General features: G+C 32.2%; 3 protein-coding genes and 1 long non-coding RNA gene across 5 annotated transcripts; 1 reads left to right on the forward strand and 3 right to left on the reverse strand.

Annotated features, from left to right (window-relative positions):
- Positions 1–1,876: 1,876 nt before the first annotated feature.
- LOC112421303 (uncharacterized) lies at positions 1,877–3,875 on the reverse strand. Of its 2 annotated transcripts, none has more exons than XR_005645906.1 (2): positions 3,655–3,875; positions 1,877–3,181 (listed from the first exon to the last, which is right to left on the reverse strand). It is a non-coding gene; the product is annotated as an uncharacterized lncRNA (long non-coding RNA). The 2 variants fall into 2 exon arrangements; XR_005645905.1 differs by having other exon boundaries at positions 3,675–3,858.
- Positions 3,876–5,675: 1,800 nt separating this feature from the next.
- LOC11439178 (probable calcium-binding protein CML15) lies at positions 5,676–6,468 on the forward strand. The gene is made up of 2 exons (XM_039832998.1): positions 5,676–5,792; positions 5,824–6,468. The coding sequence occupies exon 2, from the start codon at positions 5,832–5,834 to the stop codon at positions 6,339–6,341; it is 510 nt and encodes a 169-aa protein (XP_039688932.1). The 5' UTR covers positions 5,676–5,792; positions 5,824–5,831; the 3' UTR covers positions 6,342–6,468.
- Positions 6,469–12,765: 6,297 nt separating this feature from the next.
- LOC11440619 (eukaryotic translation initiation factor 5A-3) lies at positions 12,766–13,861 on the reverse strand. The gene is made up of 3 exons (XM_003609095.3): positions 13,668–13,861; positions 13,061–13,183; positions 12,766–12,972 (listed from the first exon to the last, which is right to left on the reverse strand). Exons 1-3 carry the CDS (start codon positions 13,788–13,790, stop codon positions 12,937–12,939), a joined length of 282 nt encoding a protein of 93 aa, XP_003609143.1. The 5' UTR covers positions 13,791–13,861; the 3' UTR covers positions 12,766–12,936.
- A 660-nt stretch (positions 13,862–14,521) lies between these two features.
- Positions 14,522–20,074, reverse strand: LOC11444387 (putative phospholipid-transporting ATPase 9). The gene is made up of 9 exons (XM_003609094.4): positions 19,187–20,074; positions 17,437–18,788; positions 17,200–17,310; positions 16,797–17,073; positions 16,594–16,682; positions 16,395–16,503; positions 15,826–16,260; positions 15,517–15,708; positions 14,522–15,378 (listed from the first exon to the last, which is right to left on the reverse strand). The coding sequence occupies exons 1-9, from the start codon at positions 19,580–19,582 to the stop codon at positions 14,710–14,712; spliced, it is 3,630 nt and encodes a 1,209-aa protein (XP_003609142.1). The 5' UTR covers positions 19,583–20,074; the 3' UTR covers positions 14,522–14,709.
- Between the last annotated feature and the right edge of the window lie 1,942 nt (positions 20,075–22,016).

Genomic DNA, 22,016 nt, shown 5'->3' on the forward strand with positions numbered 1-22,016 from the left:
TGTTTTTTGAGTCTGATGAGATGCATGAAACCATAAATGTTGGGAGTGATACTTGGTTACCGGCGCAAGCGGGTTCTGTTAAGGTGGACATTGATGCTGGCTGTTTTAAAGATAACTACACTTGTTGGGGTTTAATCAGTAGGGACCATGAAGGTGTCGTACAAGTTGCAGCCACCAAGAGCGAGAGGATCACATGTTCCCCAAATCTGGCTGAGGCGTTGGGTTTGAGATGGTGCCTGCAATGGGTAAAGACTCAAAACCTCCAAAATGTGGTGATTGAGATGGATGCTGCTAATGTAGTCAACTGTATTATGGGGAAGATGAACTGTGTTGAAATTGATTTTATTATTGTTGACTGTTTAGACATTTTAGTTAGTTTATTAAATGTAAGTGTTGTTGCTGCCCATGCTCTTGTAGGTGTAGCTAGAAGTGTAGGTACTAAGGAATGGATTGGGAATGTCCCTGATCCTGTCTCATCTATTGTAATTTCTGAACTTCTTGATTGCAATGAATGAGATGGTTTCCAGTCAAAAAAAAAAACACGGAGCTTTTCTGAAATTGCTCTATCTCACTGAACCTTCTTTTTCCAAACTCCCAATTATATTTGATTTTTAATACACATAATCGTTTCTTTCTTTCTTTCTTTTTTATTTTTCTATTTTTTAACAAAGTTATCTTATAGTTTTATACGCTTCTTTTTATATTTTATGCCAACCTATATTATTCTTCCTTTTTTTTTTTTTTTTGAAAGAGCCAAACCTATATTATTCTATTTATCGATATATTAGTTCTTATTCTATTTATATTATTATACTTGTTAGGATCAAAAATATTATTATACTTGTGAATAATGATATTTTGATTGTTTATTTATCTCATTTTAAAATTGTAATGTTTATACAACTAATTTGATTCTTAAATTATTACTTTCAGATAATAATTTTATTCCTATACAAATATTCATGTTTTTTGACAGATTTTTAATCATGATTTGATTCTTTAATTTTCTAAAGTAAATCATATTGATATTTTATAAATGCTTATATCATGACACATTCAAACACTTCAATTTATGTAAGTACTTTTTAATGTACTTATCTAAACGAAAAAAGCTTATTGAGTATAAGAGCTTATGATGTAAGTTCTTGTTCAATAAACTCTAATGCTATAAGCATGTGTGTAAGTTGTTTATCCAAACATCTTAAAAATTGTCCCCAAAATAGAGTGAAGGATGAAAAGTCATAATAAAAAAAAACATGTAGGGACCAAAAAGTTGATTTATAATATAGGGGATAAAAACTTAAAAAATTTGAAATCAAAGGACCAAAAATGCATTTAGACCCTTACATTTTATTACTCTAGCCGACAAAACAAATATGACACGAAATTACTCTAGCCGACAAAACAAATATGACACGAAATTAACTCAGTCACTTTAGTTCATTTAGGCCCTGTTAGTTATAGGTTTTTTTTAGGTAAAAATCACTTTTTTTAAGAAAATAATCACTTTTAAGAATATTGCATCTGTTTGTTACAAATTTAAAAAAAAATAAAATTAGAATCTGAAAACAGCTTTAAATGAGATTGAGGGCAGTTTGTCAAAAAATAGATTTTTTTTAGAGGAGAGAGAAAATATGGATCTAAAGATTAAACTAAAATTTTGTAACAAAAAGATCGCTTTTTTTTTTTTTAAAGAAAAAAGATCGCTTTTTTTAGTTGTATCCAAACAAACTAAATTATGTTTTTAAAAAGGTGATTTTTATTACCGTAAACAAACACAAAATAGTGAATATAGAATGGTTATAAAAAAAAAAAAAAAAAAAAAAAAAAAAAAAAAAAACTTTTGCGTTTGATCAAAGGTATAAACACATATCACTACTCAGATAACTACTGGAAAAAAGTGAATATAGAATGTGACAGCAATAAAATATTAATAAGAAAAAAAATAACAAGATAATAGAATATCCTTAGATAGATGAAGATTCACAACGTTGTAACTCTAACTACTACTCCATATATGTACACACCCACCAGTACTGGAATCAAAATTTATGCTTCACATGATGCGCCAAACTGAGTTCTGCTTTCATTGAATTCAACATATCCATCCACATGAATTTGATACCATATCCTTTAACCATCGCCCATAAATTCTCTTGCAAGCTGGACACAACCTTTTAAGAGTAACTTTATTGACCTATAAACAGTACCTTTTTAACTAGCTTTACACTGTACTTTGTTGCCTACAATTTGGAAACCTATATTCCAATGCAGAGATACCTTATTAGTTAAAACAAACAAACAAATAGAGACCTTTTAAACCATATATGGAAGAAAAAAATGACATGTTAGGAGTAATGAGATCCCTAAGTTTCTACAAAAAGCTCCACTCCTTAATAATGAAAACAGTAGAATTTCCAAAATGAAACGTAGACATTTTTCCGTTTTGTTGCATAACAGATGAAAACTAGTATTTGGGGCATCAGAATATAAAGGGAACTGCACCCCCACAACCATTTTAAGTATCTTAAACAAGACCAACACAAGTTTACATAAGAGTGAACAGTCCCAGTCACATCAAATAGCTATTTCAGAATAAAAAAGTTTATCACCTTAATTTATGATACCATAAAACACTACTAAATTTTTTAACTATGCTATAAAACACCAGTACACCACTCAAGAATACATAAAAATCAACCCTTTCGTTTTGCATCAATGAACACCATAATAATAATTTTTTATAACCATGATAATATACATAAGTATCGGAGTATTCATCGCCGTGTAACAATGACTAATCTATGTTAGATTTTCACTCTACACAAAAGTCAGGGATAAATCTCTGACCACCTGTTTAAAAGGTCAGAATCCTCTACCATAATATTTATTAAACTAAATGAAAAAACTGTACAAACAAGTAAGAATATAAAATGAAAAAAACCGTACCAACAAGTAAGAATATCTCTATCAAAGTTTTAATGGCAAAAGGGAAAGATTACTATTTGGGGGAAATTATTTAGTAAAATCAGAAAACAGAAACACAGCCATTAAGGAATAACAACCTCACCCAGAAAGTACACTTCAATATCTCCATTCTTTCAAATGAATAAACTCAACCAAAAATCCAGTACACAGAAAAGGAAAAAAAGAAAACCACATAGCTAAATACTATGTTCTCCTTCAAAACAACAACATCAAGAGAACTAATCAGAAAATAATATGTTCAACAACGATTAAAGTAGAACAACCAAAAGCAATTAGGTTAAATTAAAAAGGTAAAAACAAATCAAAACATAAAATAAAATAAAAATAAGAGAGAAATAACGAAGAGAGGGGAAAGTGAGCGCTGGATGCAGAGGTTTATCGACCGATTCATGTTTGTTTTACGAGACAAACAAAATTCAGGAACAGATCGATGAACCGCTGCATCCAGTGACGAACTTCACCTCATCTCTATTCTATACTATTTTACACTATCAACAACAACAATTTCAATTCAATTTATAGATCTGATGAAGTGAGAAACGTAGATCTGAAACATAAATATCCAAATCCACAAATATAAACTGAACCAAAGAAATTAACTGAAATAAAAAGAAAACAAAGAAACCGATGAATGAATAAAATAGAGAGTTAATAATATATGCGTACTGTGCCTCTCTATTCTATACCTCTCTCTCTCTCTCTCTCCATACGTTTTTTTATGTGTACGTACTGTGCCTTTTGAAGAAGCAATCATTCTACAATTTCTTTGTTCGTTCTTATAGAATTAGGGAATGACTATTGCACCCCTACTTTCCATAACTCAATTCATGCCTTTCCTGGATAACGACAACAAACCCTACATAATTAATTAATCAAAAAATAACAATAATTATGAAATTTATTTTTTATTCTTTGAAGCCCAAATTTTGGTAGATCAAGACTTTCAACTCATTTTTTTTTTTAGCTCAAACCATTTCACAACCCCAAAGAATCATAAAATAAATATTTGTAAATAAAAGAAAAAATTAGTTATCTATTTGGGGTTGGTATAGTAATTGTTTAGTATCACGTTCGATTTGCAGATTTTGCTTTGGTTTTTGTAACAATACCTCATTTTCTTTGTAAATTTATGATTATCATAAAAGTTGTCATAAATAATTGTTCAAATAACACAATTAACATGAATGAACTTGTTTATGGCTAGAGTTCCTAATCATTGTGATCTCGTAATCCAAGTTGAGTACCTTGTTCATCCCGAGAGCTTAACCAACAACTCCATCTGGCATATCTACTAAGGCAAATTGTTCGTCATATCCCATATATGATCCACAACTTGAAGCTTCTATGCAATTTTAGTTGTTGACTATGACAAGTCAAAATTCAATAATTTGGCTTGAACGGGTAAAAATACAAGACCAATGTCATTGCCGTTCGTTCATACGAGAGTATTGGTACATACATGATGTACCTTCTTACAATAATGGATAAAATATTTCAATGAGCCACCTCAACTTAGCTGTAGACTGCGGACGGTAGATGGGGGCATCACATGGATGAGCTAGACGCATGCATGAAGTATCATGAGTTGTGTTGCTTTCATAATACAGTCTAGGAAAAAATAAGTTATTTTGTCGCGAGATCAATTGTGCAAAAGACAAAGTGTGAATTTTTACAGCTTAGTGTAACAGCTAAACTTCATTATAAAATTCACTAAAGAGTTTAGAAATTTTCATCTAAATCATAAACAGTGGAAATTAGTATAAGTAGCTTTTCATCTAAACATCGGTCACAAAATTAACCAACCAGAAAATAACCCACAAAACACCTCGGTACAGGCTTAATATCAATTTTGTCAAAATTATATATTCAACACTATGAAAATGGGACATAAACCATCTCTGTAAGTTTAAATCAATTGTTATCTATATTGCATTATATACGGGATGTGGGTTCTAACTCTAAATTTTTCACATCATTTATTTACCTTTAAAGATGAATTTATAACAATTAAGTTCATTGACCAAATAAAAATAACGTAAATCACAGTGGACCACTTCCTTTAAACATTGAAAGTTGTTCTTAAAGCATCTCAAATTGCTCAAAAGCACCAAAAAACCTATCCGGTCCTAATTTCCGTTAGCACACAATCAGAATTACTCCTCGTTCACTTGTGATTGAAATTTATGTACTTTTACTTATAAATAGCTCCGCTCACTTGTATTACACTTCTCCATCACCCCAACATACCAATTAGAGATTCAGGGAGTAAATGTAGTTTAGAGCATATTAGATTCTAACTCTTGATCACATGTGAACGGAAATTAGGATCCAATAGTGATATTATTAACATTTTGACGTGCTTGTGAGCAATTTAAGGTGTTTAAAGAGCAATTTTCCTAAACATTGGACACGATACTCTCTTTTTGGACAAGAAAATCTTGATCCGTGCAATTTTTAAACTTGGCATCCATTCCAAACTAAAATAATGCAAGTTACAATAACCAACGTTAATCATCAATTCACCACCCTTATAAAATTCTAATTTAATCCTAAAATAAAATTACAAGGATAGTACAACAATACCATGATTAAATTAATACCAAGAATCCAAGACTAGCATTTATCGTGAGTTTCCCAGAAAGCACAAGACTACTAGCAGTGACCCTAACTTAATATAATAATATCATATAGCCACCGACGCGCTTTATGTTCCAAACCTTTCAAAAGGCACATCCCATTCATCACATTCATACCAAAATAAGTCACACCTCTCTTCCAAACTTTTCATTTCAATTTTGCTCTATCTTTATTATTTTGTCAACTACAGACTCTAAACAATTAATATGTCAAAGGTTAAAGTTGATCAACTTAATCAACTAAGAGAAATCTTCAGACGATTCGACATGGATTCCGATGGCAGTCTAACAATGTTAGAACTAGCAGCACTTATTCGTTCGTTAGGCGTAAGGCCTTCAGGTGACGAAGTTCAAATCCTATTAACCAAAATGGACTCAAACGGAAACGGTTCTGTTGAGTTCGATGAATTAGTAGAAGCCATAATGCCGAACATGAATGCAGAAGTATTGGTGAATCAAGAACAACTTATAGGTGTGTTCAAGTGCTTCGATCGCGATGGGAATGGATTCATTTCAGCAGCTGAATTGGCTGGAGCAATGGCTAAAATGGGTCAGCCACTTACATACAAAGAGCTTATTGAGATGATTAGAGAGGCAGATATGGATGGTGATGGTGTTATTAGTTTTAGTGAGTTTGCTACTATTATGGCTCGATCTGCTTCTGATTTATTAGGAGTGTTTGAATACAGAAACAAAACACATTCATTTCAATCATAACTTCTTGTAGATGTTCTTAAAATTTTTCATGTTTGGTTGAATTGAATGTGTAGCTTGTACTATAATTGTTTTATGGTATGATTTGATGGAATTAATGGAATTAAATATGGATATTTGATTTGTCCACTCTTTTTTCTTTCCTCCCCAAGATATTCTTTTTTATATCAAACCTTACCTCAATAATTAGTTTTTGATACACTTGCAACTAGTAGAGGATAAAATTCTGACGAGTAACTTATAGTGGATTGCTGCATCATTCAGCCGCCGGAGAGGATTCAAACACTCAACAACTATTTAGAAGTAAAGAAAACTTTCAACTAAAAATCAATTCTAATAATAAGTAAGTTGCTGCAGAGATCCCTCGTTGATCTCTTTTTGTACACGCTACTGATTATTGATGTTATCCCTTCTTGATAAGAAATTTAAAACCAATAGAAAGTCAAACTATTTGAGGGTATGGAGGTGAGTGCTTTAATAATTTGTTCACATGCATGCATATTGATATTCCAATCACTCAAGGTTATTATTTTATACAAAATACATAGTAGAAACATTAAGATAAACTAATTTAATTCAGATTGACTATATTGTATAAAATTTGTTCACAGAAGGAAAAAGTCTATTCAACAATGCGCATCGGTATCATTACTTAGTTATATTATCATTATATATCGATCTTTAGGCAAGTTCTAAAGTACATCCAACAATTTGAGTGTATTGATACACCAAATCTTTAAATTAATAGTTAAATGAGTTATTTTTTGTAGGAAAAAATTATTTTATATCACCTATAATTATAATAACTAAATCTTATTTACCAAAAACGTCAACGCAATAAAATTTGATATTTCTGAATTCTTATTACTCATAATAGAGAATTTTTAGTATTTTTTACAATAAAATGTAAAAAAATTAGTATGATTTTTATAACAAATGAAATGATGTTTTTTTCATATAAAATGATATTTTCTAAAATATATATGTCAACAAACACCTATTTTCTTCATAAAAAATGATAGTTAATTTATAAAAATTATAAACGAGAGTACCGGTACATCGTAATTCACGGGTGTACCATAGAAATCCCCCGATCTTTAAACTAATACAGTATAATAACTACTATAATAATTGTACCAAAAAAAAAAACTACTATAATGATAGGTAGACTAAACTATATATCGTAACCACAGTTGAAATTGACCTAACTGTAACGCCTAGTTGAAATGTTTATTTATTTTAATTAATTAGAGTCTTATATGTGATTTTAATTAATATTTGTGGTGTTATGTGGTGTGATATACTTTATTATATGGTTGGTTTTAATATTAATTTAATTAGGTGAGAAATAATTATTATTTTGAAGTTTGGGGAGTTAATTAGAATTTATTAGAATTAATGGAGAGTTAAGTGTAATAAAGGGAAGTTGAGAAGGAAGTTAAGAAGTAAGAAAAGAGTCAGAACTTGTTTTACGTGAAACTGTCAGTTTTTGGGAGAAAAGGTAGAGAAGAGCAAGTAGAGCCAAGAGTGATTTTATTGTGCATTTCTTCTGCAATTTTTAAGGTAAGGATGAGGTTTGCTTCAGTAGTATAGACACTACAAGAAATATTACCTTTTGCCAGTGGCAAAATTCCTGAGAAAAGGACAGAATCCCTGAGAAAAGGGACGTTTGTGAGGGAATTTGCCAGGGGCGGAAGCACTGGCAAAACCGCTCGTCGCTAACATTTTGCCAGGGGTTACACCCCTAGGAAAAAACGAGGGGCTAAACCCCTGGCATATTCCCTCACTCTTTTCTGCAACTGTGCAGACTGCTCTGACTGACGCACTGACTGACTGATGGAAGGTCAAATCAGATCAGCAAAAAACCAGGGACTTGCGAGGGGTTTAACCCCTGGCAAACGGTATATTATTTTTTAAAAAAAAATGTTTTATTTAAAAACCGAATTTTTTATTAATTAATTAAATATTTTAAAAATAATTTTAATTGATAAAATGTATTTAAATTAATAAAAAATCGACTTTTTTAAAATTGTTTTTGAAATGCAATTATTTGTTTCAAAAATGATTTTAATAAATAAAATTTGTTTTTGATATATAATTAATTATTTGAAAAATCATTTTTATTAATAAAATTTATGTTCAAAAATAAAGAAAAATAATTAGTTTGAATTGATAAAAGATTCTAAGAAAAAAAAATAAAAATTACAATGATTAAAGACACACAGTATGCCAAATAAAAGTCTAATGGGTTATACGGCCCAACACCAACAATTAAAACTAAACCCTAATTCCATCAATAATTATATGTGGGCAACAAAATCTCTACTTTCTTCAAACATAGGTACCGCTGCTCTCATCTCTTCTTCATTGTTTTTTTTAGTGCAAACATCATTAAAGCTAACTAGCCATACAAGAAGAAGAAGAAGAACAAGGCAGCCACAACAAGATCCACAACAATAGTTGGGCAGATAGAAAAAGTCCTACCTTAAAATAGAAAAACCACAACAACTCAACACAACCAACCTGAACAGATGCAAGACAAACAATACAGCAACCAAATCGGAAACAACAAAGAATGAAAATAGATAATGAACAGAGAATGAAGAAGAAAATGAGTAGATTTCAACTTTATATTTTTTAAGTTTTTACTTTATGAATGATGAAGAATAACGTTGAGATAAATTTATAGGGAGAAGGCCAAGAAAGGAGGGGTAGAGTGAGGGAAAGGCCCTGTCATGGTTAGCTTTTACAGTCCAGTCTTGTCGGTGTCATTGGGTCAGAGCTTTTCACGTTTGCGAGGGGCATGCCCTCGGTTAGCTCCTGGCTTTGTGGAAGAACCCATGTGGGATGTCAGCTTTTCCAGTGCTTTTTGAAATTCAAAGGGATCAAATTTTCCTTCCTGAATGAAGTGATGGCAGCACCTCCTTTTGGCAGGGGCAAACCCCTCAAAGACTTGCTAGGAGTATCCCTGGTTTTATCCCTCACAAGTTTGCCAGGGAGTAAGTACTCCTGTCAAATTTCCTGGCAAATTGCAGTCTTTCTTGTAGTGAGACATTAATTTCTGATTTTAAGTTTAACAGAGTTTTTGGTGAGAATTGGGGATTATGGATTTTGTGATGAAATGATGATTTTGGGGTAGAGATTGTTGTTCTGATGTTAGAATTAGGTTCTGGTTGTAGGCATCACTTAGTTTTACATCTGTTAACTCATTTGGAGGGAGGGAAAAACCTGTTTTCTGCCCATACAGAAGTTCATCGCTCGCCTCGCGAGTAGCTTGTGCTCGCCAAGGTGAGTGAGCAACTTCATAGCTCGCCTCGCGAGCAGACCAACTCGCCGTGGCGAGTAATCCAGTATAAAACTTGATTTTTAAATTGTTGTTATAAGATGTTTTTGGGATAGTTTAATGTACCTAAATGATTTTAAAGAGGACTGGAGCAAATTTTAGATTAAAAAGACGAATAGGGAGCTTAGAATTGAAGTTTGAGTGAGAAAAATGTCAAAACTCCCGAGAGCACCATATTTTCACTCGCCTCGAGTTCGCCTTGAACTCGCCATGGCGAGCAACCCGTTTTGTGAGTTCGCCATAGCGAGCAAATGTGCTCGCGAGGCGAGTTGCCCAGTTTTTGTATGCTGATTGTACTTATATGAATGGTGATGATTGATGTTGTTGTATGAGCATAAATGTGATTAATTGTGCAACTTTCTGGATTGCTGGATTACTGGTTGTTGATGTTGTTAATGGCTGTAATGTATGTTGTATTTATTAAATCATACATGTTGAATGAATTCGGAGTCGTATGAGAATGTATGCATGGTCAAGTTGTATGTAGATATACACAAGTGGGTCCATAGCATATGCATAAACAGCGGGAGGACTCATGTCCTGGAGCACTAGTTGTTCACAGCGGTGAGGGCTAATGTCCTGATGAATGCTTTAACCATTCAAAAGCGGTGAGGGCTTCGGTCCTGTTTTGGTACCACATGCATAATTGCATTTATTGAGGGGTCTTAGTGGTGTCATCATGTCATGCATGAGTCTTTGTTGTTGGTTGTAATTGCCATATTGATGATGATGATGATGATGTTGTTGATGAAATATATATATTTATACATATATTATGATGAATTGATTTTGCAGATGATGTTGTTGCTTTGTGAAAGATATATTTATATTTACAAGATGATGTATTGATGTTTAATAGGGTGTTAGATTCAATTGATGATCTTAATATCTATATTTTATTGTTGTGAATCTCACCCCTTCTGCTTGAAAATGTTGCCCTTCCTATGGATAACTTGCAGGTGATCCCGAGTAGTTGGTGGTGGCTCAAGTGTCGTGTCTAGGGCTCTGATACATTCGGGATGGGTTTTATTTGTTGCATTTCATTCCCTATGTATCTCATTTTAGAACTTGATGTTATGGCCCTATGCTGGTTAAATTATGTTGTTAGGCTTTATGCCAAGATGTTATTTGGAGGTTTTTAACAATCGTTGATATTTGATGATAATATTCCGCTGCCATTTAATTGATGATTTCATTGGATGTTTAATAAATAGATTTTTATATTCTATTTAAGTAATTTTGATATAGTAGTGTAGCATGCCCGTTTGGGTTGAACTCTGATGTTGTGTATTTAATTATTAATAATTACTTTTGGGTAACGGGGTGTTACACTAACCGTTTGACCATACTTTTTTTCGGTCTAAAAGCTACTTTAAAACAAAGTTAAAATAAAGCTTTTTAAGGAAAAAGTTGTTTGGTTTCTTTATTTTTTTTTAGTTCTAAAGTTATTTTTAAGTTAAAAGTTGTTTGGCAAAATATTGTACAAAACTTTGAATTTTTTTTTTTTTTTTGTGGTGTCCGGGGTTCGAACTCGCGACCTTGCATATATTTATACATTGTCTATATCAACTGAGCTAAGCTAGATAATAGTTTGTTTTTTCTTTTCCAATTATACTGTATAACAAATTTTGTTATAAGAATATCATATTTTTGGTGTCATTTAAAAAGATAAGAATTTATATTATATGATATTATATTTGTTACATTGTTGATGTCATTGAAAAAGATATGTTTAGTTTTTTTAATAAGAAAAAGATATGCATAGTTTGTTACAATATAAATGTGTAAAATATATATAAGTATAATTTTTTTAGGCATCTATACTAGTACTTTTAATTAAAATCAAAATTTTATAAAAATAATAATTGTACGCATTACGCAACACTGAAAAAATTATACGCATTAGCGTAACAAAAAAAACAGACATACAAATATAAAATATTACTCTAAACGCTAATGTGTGTGTGTGTGTATTTGTGAGGTTGAAGAAAAGGAATAAAATATTTGGTGTCATTCAATGACAACATGAATAAAAATATTTGTGAGGTTGTGATATTAAAATTAAATATAGGGTAAATACCTTTTTTCGTCCCTGTAATATTAGCGAATTCCGATTTTAGTCCCTGTAAAAAAATAGATTTTGTCCCTGTAATTTCATATTCTTCCACTTTTGATCCCTCATTCCACCACGTTAGTAGAATCTGCATACATGGCACGTAAAATGAGGGATCAAAAGTGGAGGAATCTGAAATTACAGGGACCAAAAGTGGGAGGAATCTGAAATTACAAGGACGTAATTGATGCAGATTTTGCTGACGTGATGAAAGGAGGGATCAAAAGTGGAAGAATCTGAAATTACAGGGACAAAATCTAAATCTTTTTATTTACAGGGACTAAAACCGGAATTCGCTAATATTACAGGGACGAAAAAGGTATTTACCCTTAAATATATAAGTGATAAAAAGATAATAAAATTAAATTGATCATCCTTTAAAAAAAATTATATGGACCGGTTCAAAAAAAAAATGGAAGAAAAAAACAAATTAAAATATAATATTAAAAAATAAAAGATAAGGTTGCCTGCGTGAGTTGAAGAGAAGTACTTGTGAAATAAATTAAAGAGAAGTAGTTTTTTGAAGTAGCATTCAACAACTTTTGGTTAAAGCTCATTCCATTCAATTTTATGCATTCTAAAAAAAACACTTTTTTTCGAAGGTACTTTATTGATATTGTGTTTGGCCTAACTTCTCCTTAAAAATGTAGAAAAGCTGGAAAAAAAAACCGGGTCAAACGATACCTAATAGTACCTTGTTATAGAAGCCAACTCTAACCAATTATGTTAGTGTTACCTCTTATATGGTCAACTATGTATATACTCCAACATAAACCAATACAAACCAACTCATTAATGCTAATATATATAGGCTTACAACGGTTTATAGTGAGGCTTACATGAGCATCAAGTGTTTTAAGATTTGTTGCATTTTTTAGATGAATTCAAATTCGAGATCACTCCTTAAAACCATCTCTTCTACTAGCGTACTTTAGTTTCTTTGGGTCTCCTAAAACGCAAAATACACTTGGTAGTCACACAATTGGTACATAGCCTCATTTATTGAAATAAAAAAGTCACAATACAACTGAGGAATAACAGATACAACAACATAGGAAGAAAAAACAAGAAAAATCCAAAAACACCATCGCAGAAACAACAAACTTGCAGCAACCGAGGCTTGTTCTTGGGCCCAATATCATTCAAACCACAAATCCATCCTCAACCACGTGGGGAACCTAACAAGAAACAATAATTGAAATAATTATTAATACACGAAAATATTATTATTTTACAATGAGAAATAGAATAAATCGCATTGCATACATCACAGTTGTGGGAAAAAGGCACGATATCTTCAAGTTTCTCAGCAGTGACCATATCAATCCCAACAAAATGACATTTAGCATGGCCGTGTTTCCCGGTCTTTGAAGTCTGAACTTCAACAACCTAATCACGTAAGATTTAAGAAGGAAAAATAAATCAATATTAATGAATAAATTTCAATCAAAAAAATTGTATCTTACCGCGTATAAATTCATATAATCGATTATTCTATTTGACAAGATCAAATCACAAACTTACAAAGTAGAGTCGCAAAGTAACAATCATTTCCTCCTGAGCTTATAATGGTTTTTCAAATGTTCTTTAAATAGTTTTTCAACTTGTCTTGCATTTCATTTTTTCTCCCGGTTTTTTACTTTCATAATCTTAATTAAAATAAATAAATATCAAACAAAAATATTTTTTTATATCAATTTATCTCTCTCAGGTCAACGCCTAATTTTACCATGGTAGTTTATCAACTACTAGTTGTTGACTGGTTAATTCATTATTTATTATATACTCATCTATTCTCAGTTAATTTATCAGCTATCTATTAACCTTAATAAAACATAAAAATAAAAACGGACTAAACGGTGGATAAATGAACCTTGCAAGGGCGTCCCTTGATGAGGACGTAACCATTTTTGCGGATAGTACCAGCTTGTTGAGGGAAAGTTTTGAAGGCTCCGGCATCGGCCATGGACTCAAACTGTTGAGCTACTTCTACCATTGTTTTGATTCAGGGAAGGGTGGTGGTGTTGCCGAATGAATGGTAGAATGGATTAGGCTTTTATTCTCTCAGTCTCAACCAAGTTAACCAATTAACTATTCTTTAAAAATGGATTAACCAATTAATTATTGAGTCACGTTTTACTCAATGGCGGGCTGCTGAATTAACCAATTAACTATTTTCAGTTTCATTGTTTTATATTTTTCCTCGATAGAGGACATGTAAAATAGATACCATGTGAAAAAACCAACCACCTCTAATATCTGCCCAATATTTTATGTATACGGACTGCATTATTTCTTGTCTTATGGACCAACTTTATATTAAGTACTCTAAAAATCATCATGAATTAAGTAAGCACGTTAAATGATTCCATATTGTTTTTATTCTATTCACTCATCATCCACTGTCACTTCACCTTTTTTTATCCACTCATGCGACCGTATTTTCCTCAAATCACGCCTCAATTGCCTCTTTTACAAAATATTTACAAATTTCTTTAATTTGAATTTTGAAATTTGTCATCGCAACTTTGATACAGTGATAATTTACTTTTGTTTTAGCCTCAGAGTTGGATAGCTCTGCACATGATGGTGGTTGTTTCGGTACACTTTAAAGTCTCACATCATTTGAGAATCGAGATTAAGGACAGTTTTTAGACTGAATTTGTGACCAAGCAACAGTTGCTTCATTGATAGAAAGTACAATGGACAGATTGTACCATGGAAAAATGAATCAAAATGTATAATATATCAAAATTTTATTATAATCTTCTGAACAAAATACAAGAGACGGATTGCCTCAATTTGCTTCTTTCAAAGAATAATCCTCACTTACTTATGTACAAATGAAAGAACGTTTGTAACCTATGAAAAGAATGTACACCTCCAACAAATAAAAAAACAAAATTCGTATTTGGTTATTGATTCTCTGCAGGCTTCCCATCCACAGGTACTAAAGATATCTCTGAACGTCTAGACGCTTCAAAACGTCTAGAAGCTTCTAAACGAGCAGTGAATCCAACCGTTGTATGACGAATCGATCTTTGTCTTACCATATCACAAAATTCAGGATCATTTACTTGTCCATCCTTTCTTATCCATTGTACCATTTGATGATACACCGGGAAGAACCGCACTTGAATGGTAGAATATGCGAAATACGGAAGCAATGCAGCAACAAGGACAAGCAAAGTAAGAATCCAATAAGATGGTGATGGTGCACATGCTTCAGTGAAGACCTTATATGCAGTTGTTGATATAGAAGAATCTATGGCTCCATATGCCATGAGGAAAATGTACCACATTACAATGCTTCCCCATATGAATAAATGTTGTATGTATGTAAAGTAAGTGATTGATAATGCCATTTGGCAATTCACCACCCACACAACACATGTGTACACTGTGGCACCAAGAACTTGAAAGTCAACAACTTGGCCACCTTCACGAAATGCTTGATGCTCCATCGCACGAATGCAGAAGAAGAAGATAATTGTGGAACTTGCTACTCCGTTCAATGCCCAACCAATTATTCTTTTCCAGCTGAAGAGTAAATTTTGTACACCTTCTTGATATAGTAGTGGAAACTGAAACACAAATGAAACTATTCGTGAGAAGGTGAAAAGCAATTTAGTCCTTGTCTGCGAATGCTAACACTAAAAGTAAACAGACCCGTAATTTCAACTGATTTTCATTGCAAAGCTAATGAGTTTGTTAAGGCATACCTTGAGACATAATTTGGAGGAGACATCTTGGTCAAAAACTCCCAAAGCAATAACAGGAAGTGAAGTGAAGAATACATTATAAAATGACATGAACCAGTCATTGTATGCAGCCTGGCCTGAGAATGCGGTATAGATCTCATAGAAGAACAAAGTGAAGCCAAAGGTGATATTCTTGTAAAAGAAGTAGCAGATCTGTCAAACAAAAAGTGAAGTTTGTCAAAAACAAATAATAGTTTTATTCATCTTTGATGAACCATAATCTTGTAATATTATTATATAACATAAGTGAAGGCGTGACAAGATTGTTACCATTGATGAGATCCTTCTGTAACACCAATGTCCATGCACAAGAAGTAAGCGTTCGAGATATCTAAACTGAGCAATGGCGATATCACTTGACATAACTGCCTGCATTCCTTCCACACCACTGATACCGATTCCAATATCAGCTTCTTGGAGCATACCAACATCATTTGCACCATCTCCAATAGCTAGAGTTGTACTACCAGGTCTCATCTTAACCAGTCTAGTAACAAGTGCTTTTTGTTTTGGAGACGAACGACAACATATAACAGATGCGCAACCAATCGCAAGTTCAAGAAACACGTTCTTTACATCGTCTTCTAGCGCATAAGCAAGAGACTTCCCATCAATGATCAGAGCTAATGCCTCAGAGTTGTCATCTGATTTTGAAAGTAACTTCTTTGCCTCCGTTATTTGTTGAACAACACTTGCCTTAATTGCCTGAAGAATCAGAAAGATTGAACTAAAATCAATTTAATTGGAAGAACACATGTTAAACTATTAAGAACACCAACAATTAAGATTCTAATCTAATGCATTTTGACAAAAAACAAAAAGTGAAAGTGAAGGCTTACCGCTTCAGAAGCAGACTTGTCCTCCATTTTCTCCAATGTTTTGATTTCAGGAGTATCTGAATTAATGATAATTTGTTTCATTCCTTGTCTAAGCAAACTACAAGCAAATCTGCAGTCACAGGAAAATTAACTGATCAGTGACATGTTATTATTTGCAAAATACAATATCAAAATTTATGTATATAATCTTTAAACTTACCCAATATTAATTGCTGTCTCCATTTTATCGCCGGTCAATACCCATAACTTAATCCCAGCCTGTGCTAGTTTGTCAATGCATTCAGGAACCTATACAACACATAGAACTATTAGCACAAGTTTTTACGATATAATATAACAATGCTAATGTCAAAATACATAAATAACTGCATGAAAAATTTGAAACCGGTATTTATAACGTACCCCATCTTGTAGTTTATCTTCAACTGCGGTAGCACCAAGAAGAATCAAATCCTTCTCAATGTTTTGCAATATGTCCTCTACAATCTGCTCTTGATCTGCACTCACTAAGTTTTTAGCATCTGTCAACTCTTTATTAAACTGATTGTACTCTTGCTCATCGAGTTCACGATAGGCGAGTATCAAAGTCCTCAAACCAGAATCAGCATATTCATTAATGTGATACTTAGTCTGCTCTTCAAACTCCCTTCCATTTTTTCCAAGTAGTTCAAACATGACACTGATAGTGAAAACAAGAACGAAAAAACAAGTTAATGTTTTGAACTTTCGAAACAAAATCAAACGGTAATGATCACATAGTATATTTAAGAAAACAAGGTGTTGCATTAAGCACAAGATTACAAACCTGTCAGCACCTTTGCTAAGTAGCAGTAGTTTCCCCTTGTGGTCTCTTACGATTACGGACATTCTCTTTCGTGCACTACTAAACTCTAATACATTTAAAAGGTTGTAGGACCTGAAAATGTGAAATCAAATGATGCTTTTAATACATAACACTAGTTTCATTTGCAGATATATGTAGAAGACATCAGAAAATTAAGCCTTTCGGTCTTTCACAAACAAGAACAATTAATAACCATACCTTTCTAATTTCATGTTTGATTGAAGGTCCAATTCATGAAGTGAAATAGCTGCATGTGACCTTTCGTAAAATTCAAATCCAAATTCTCTGGCTGCAACCACAAAAGCAGCCTCATCCGGTGATTCAGCTTCGTATGAAATTTTACCAGTTGCTTCATCAACTTCAGGTATTGCAGTATGACATACAGCCAAAACCTTCAGAAAGTTCTGTATTACATTTGCATTAGGTTGTCTCACCCAGTTTCCATTCATGATCCTTTCATCCATAAAGTTAAATCCTTTAATGTTTGATTTTGTCTCAGCAGCCTTTGCAACATTTTGGTCATTTTTCATTTTCCGGCCGAAATATGAATCTTTTCTCTTTGATAAAGCTCTCTCAACTTCTGTAAAACCTCTTCCATAAGCAACACCACCAATAGAACACTTGATAAATTCCATAGAATTGCAAGTCAATGTTCCTGTTTTATCAGAAAGTATGGTATCAACTTGACCAAGTTCTTCGTTCAAATTCGATGTACGAGCATGCGCTGGCTTATCAGTTTCCTCATGATACATGTTCAAATCTTGGTTGATGAAAATGCTTTGAAGAACCTTCACAACTTCAATGGAAACATACAACGAAATCGGAATAAAGTAACCATACAACATCAATGCTGTCAAGAAATGCAGAATGGCTGCAAGTACTGCTTCATCAGGATCATAGTAAACTTCAGTATGTTCAGGCATAAGGTACCATCTCTTCATTCTTCCATTTTTAATATCCTGCTTCGTCCAAATACCAAAGAAAATTGAACCGATGAATGAAACCAAAATTAATAAAAAGAACAAACAGTATATAATCCTATCCATTCTTTTCTCAATCTTGCTTCTCTTGGATGGAGGATCCGTTGAATTCTGCATAACCTTTGTATCGTGACCGGTAAAGATCACAACACCATAGATAAAATCTGTGTTCTTCAGCTTAGAGTCTCTAAGAAGTAGCTGCTGAGGTGCAAGTGGATATTGTTGATCATCTCCAAGCTCTAAACTTCCTACAAAGGCATACAAATTTGCGTTTGGATCTTCGCATCTTATGACAGCCTTGAAATTTTGAAAGCTCGAGTCTTCTTGCAAATTTGAAGTTCCTTCCAGTGCTTGTTTTAGTTTAAGATTTGTTTCTCCGTCGAGATTCATCGTATCGACATAGCAAATTGCTTCTTCATAGTTTGATGAAAGTAATATGAGATCAGCAGGAAAATACTCATCTTTTTCCACTTTCACTATGTCTCCAACTTTCAAATCCCTCCATTTAGATTGGTTAAAAACACCATCTCCACTATGTACTTTCACTTTTCTGTTATTCATCTCTATATCCTGATAAAATCATAAAACAATTTCATCATTCACCTAAATTATAGCAATCAGAAAAAACATTCACTATTTCACCAACACACCAAATCTGAATAAAACTTAAGAGATCTTTGACACTTTTTGGATAAACAGCTTAATTAAGCGCTTATAGCATGAGTACTTATCATATAAGTACTTATGTATAAGCTATCTCTATATTAAAAAATAAAAAAAAATAAAAAAAGTCAAACTGTTTTTATAACAGCTATCAGCTGCTTTCATAATATCATGGAGAGCTTAGAGAAGTAAGCTATCATGGATATATCATAAGTTGTTTCCATAACTTCTCACAAGTGCTTATGTCAGTTGATAAACTCCAAACAGTTGTGAATCTGAAATAGTGATTAGAAAACAAACAATACCTGTTTTTTTCTTTGAAAATCTTCAATGAATTCTTTGGCCATAGTAGCAGCAACCACAACAAGAAGAGGAATAACATTGCTAACAGCAGAATAAGGAGCAATAGGGAAGAAAGACAAAATTGCAACAACTAAGAAGTAAAAGTTGGCAACCCTTCTGAATTGTTCAAACAAAGACTTAGGTAGAAAAGTAGCAACTGTATACTTAGTAGTTCTAACATAATTATCACCATATGTATAAAGACTAGACATAGCACGTTCTGCATCATTGCAATAAACTTTTCTTGAAAATCCAGGTCCTCCTATAAGTGAATGTTCATCTTGTTTCATTGATGCTTTACCACATGAAAATGCATGGATCTTACTAAAGTGATGTCTCCTTCTTCTTCCACCAGTCATATCTTCAAAATTCAACTAAACTTTCAAATTTTCAATGACCCTTTGAATCAAATCTAAAAGTTGTGGACAAAACTTGTTCACAATGAAAGCGCTGAGATTGAAGCAAACCAATGAAATGGTAAAGAATAAGAATAAGAATAATAAGAACAAATAAAAAAACAAACCAACCAACTAAAAACTAACTTTTGCTTTATACAAACAACAAAAGAATTGTGTTTTGTGTTTTGTTTCTGTTTTCTTAGCTGTACAAGAATGATGTTTGTAAAAGATTGATTTTCTCTTGAAAAGATGAAAGATATGTGCTTATAAATGAAAGTGAGTTTGAAAAATGAAACAAGAACTTAAGACTTGTTAATGTTTGATTGAGTTACAGGTTGAAAAAATATTATGCCATCCCAGTTTGACCAATATGGTGGCTAACAATATTAGACTTTTCAACATGGAAATGGAACTTTCTCTCTCTTTTTCTTTGTTCATGACTTGGTTGAGAATGCACCATTATTTCAACAAAGTAATGGCATTATTTTTTATATATAAAGTTCAACAAACTAGTAATATTTTTATGATATGATTGGTCATTGATGACATTTTTTCTTTTTTTGATAAAAATGACATTTTGTTTGAATATGCAATGCAACACATCCTCCATTCATTTGTAAGAATGTGTCAATTCAATGTTTGTTTTGATCAATTATTGATCCTTGATTTATTTATGCTTAAGAGAAAGAAGATATTAAGTTATCATTTGGTTCGAAAATGTATTTATTTAATACCAGGTTCTTCAAAAATTAAATAAAGACTTATCACTAATTTGTTGAAAAAATTATTTCAAAAATGTTTTTCCTAGTAATAAAAGTTTTTTTTAGGTAATGTAAAAAAAAGTTTTTTAGTCAAAAAATTAATTAAAGCTGCGCTTTTTATGAGCTGTTTGCTTCCTTGCTTGTCTCAAAATTTATTGATTACTATTATAAACAACGTTAAATTGCCACATGTGAGATAACTATATGTCTAAATAATTCAAGGCTTCTAGAAAGCAAGAAATGATTGATTTTTTTTCCCTCTTTTTATAATAAGACATGATTTGAATTGAATAGTGCTTAGATTTGGAATAAGATGTTTTAAGAATAAAGCATTTTATGGACAAAGTTTTTATGGGCAAAGTTTTAAGAATAAACTTAATTGACAATCTAAACTTATTTGATTTTAAAATTGATTTATTTTAGATATGCATAGATGGAAACATATACAGTTATTTCACATAAGCGTTTGATCGGATTGGTGTCTGACTAAGGACCATCTACAAAGGGTCTACAATCTAATTAAGTGGACATCATCGCTTTCATCACCATACTAGATCAAATCACGACTCTCTAATAAAAATCAGACGATAATATGTGAATTATTTTGGATTGATCGCAAGAGATTAACTATGTTAGAGTCCATCTTCTATTATATGTTATACACGTAAAAGATCTCTAACCCTTAAAGAAATAGATATTTTCTACTTTGGTTAAACTTTTAGGCTCTTATAAAACCCTCATAAGCGTAAGTGTTGGAGTCCTTGCATGTGCACCACCTCATAAGAAGAAGTTGTCATTCTCCATTGCATCCAATCAACTTCGATCGTCGTCTTCAAGTTCATTCATGATCGCTATGTTTAATAAGTCACTGAATCACAGCATTAAAATTGTATATGATGTGTAGGATGATAGTGAGTATCATTTAGGGTAGGACCCTACAATTTTTGCTTTAGTGTGTGTGTAGTGTAGCTTGAAAAAATAGATTTCTTCCAATCCGTATTTGGATGGGCTAAAACTTCAATACTCATACTCTCTTCTTTTTTTGTGGTAGTCGGGATTTGAATCACATACCTTGCATATATTATGCAAGAATGCATTGTTTATATCAACTGAACTAAGCTCACAAAGACAATATTCATACTCTCTAAATACCTAAGTTCATGTACCCGAATAATTATTAATTTTTATTTAAAGCATACATGTACCCGAACTTGATACTCACTATTGCAATAAATCAATAACAAAATATCACTGTAACTAAATTAAAAAATCGATCATTCAAAACTAGCCAGTGATATTCTTACTGAGTAAATTTATCGAAGTAATAATTTTTTTCACAAGAATGAATTCATAAGTTTACATCTAGCAAGTGATATTCTTACTTGTGATTATAAAGTCATAGCTGACAACACAAATGTTACGTTCTTTTACTCTCATCAAAATTAGAATCTCTAAGAAAAAATCAAGGGTAAATATTGTAACACAGTCTACCCAAAGATATTTAAAAGTATAATTTAATAATAAAAATATATAGGAGATTTTTTATTTTATTTTATACATGCATTTAATGATGTGTTGTCGCGTCAATTAATGAATATGAAAATATATAAATTGTTATATTTATTAATTCGTGT

The sequence above is a fragment of the Medicago truncatula genome, chromosome 4 (assembly GCF_003473485.1).
Source record: "Medicago truncatula cultivar Jemalong A17 chromosome 4, MtrunA17r5.0-ANR, whole genome shotgun sequence".
In the NCBI taxonomy this organism is placed as follows: Eukaryota; Viridiplantae; Streptophyta; class Magnoliopsida; order Fabales; family Fabaceae; genus Medicago; species Medicago truncatula.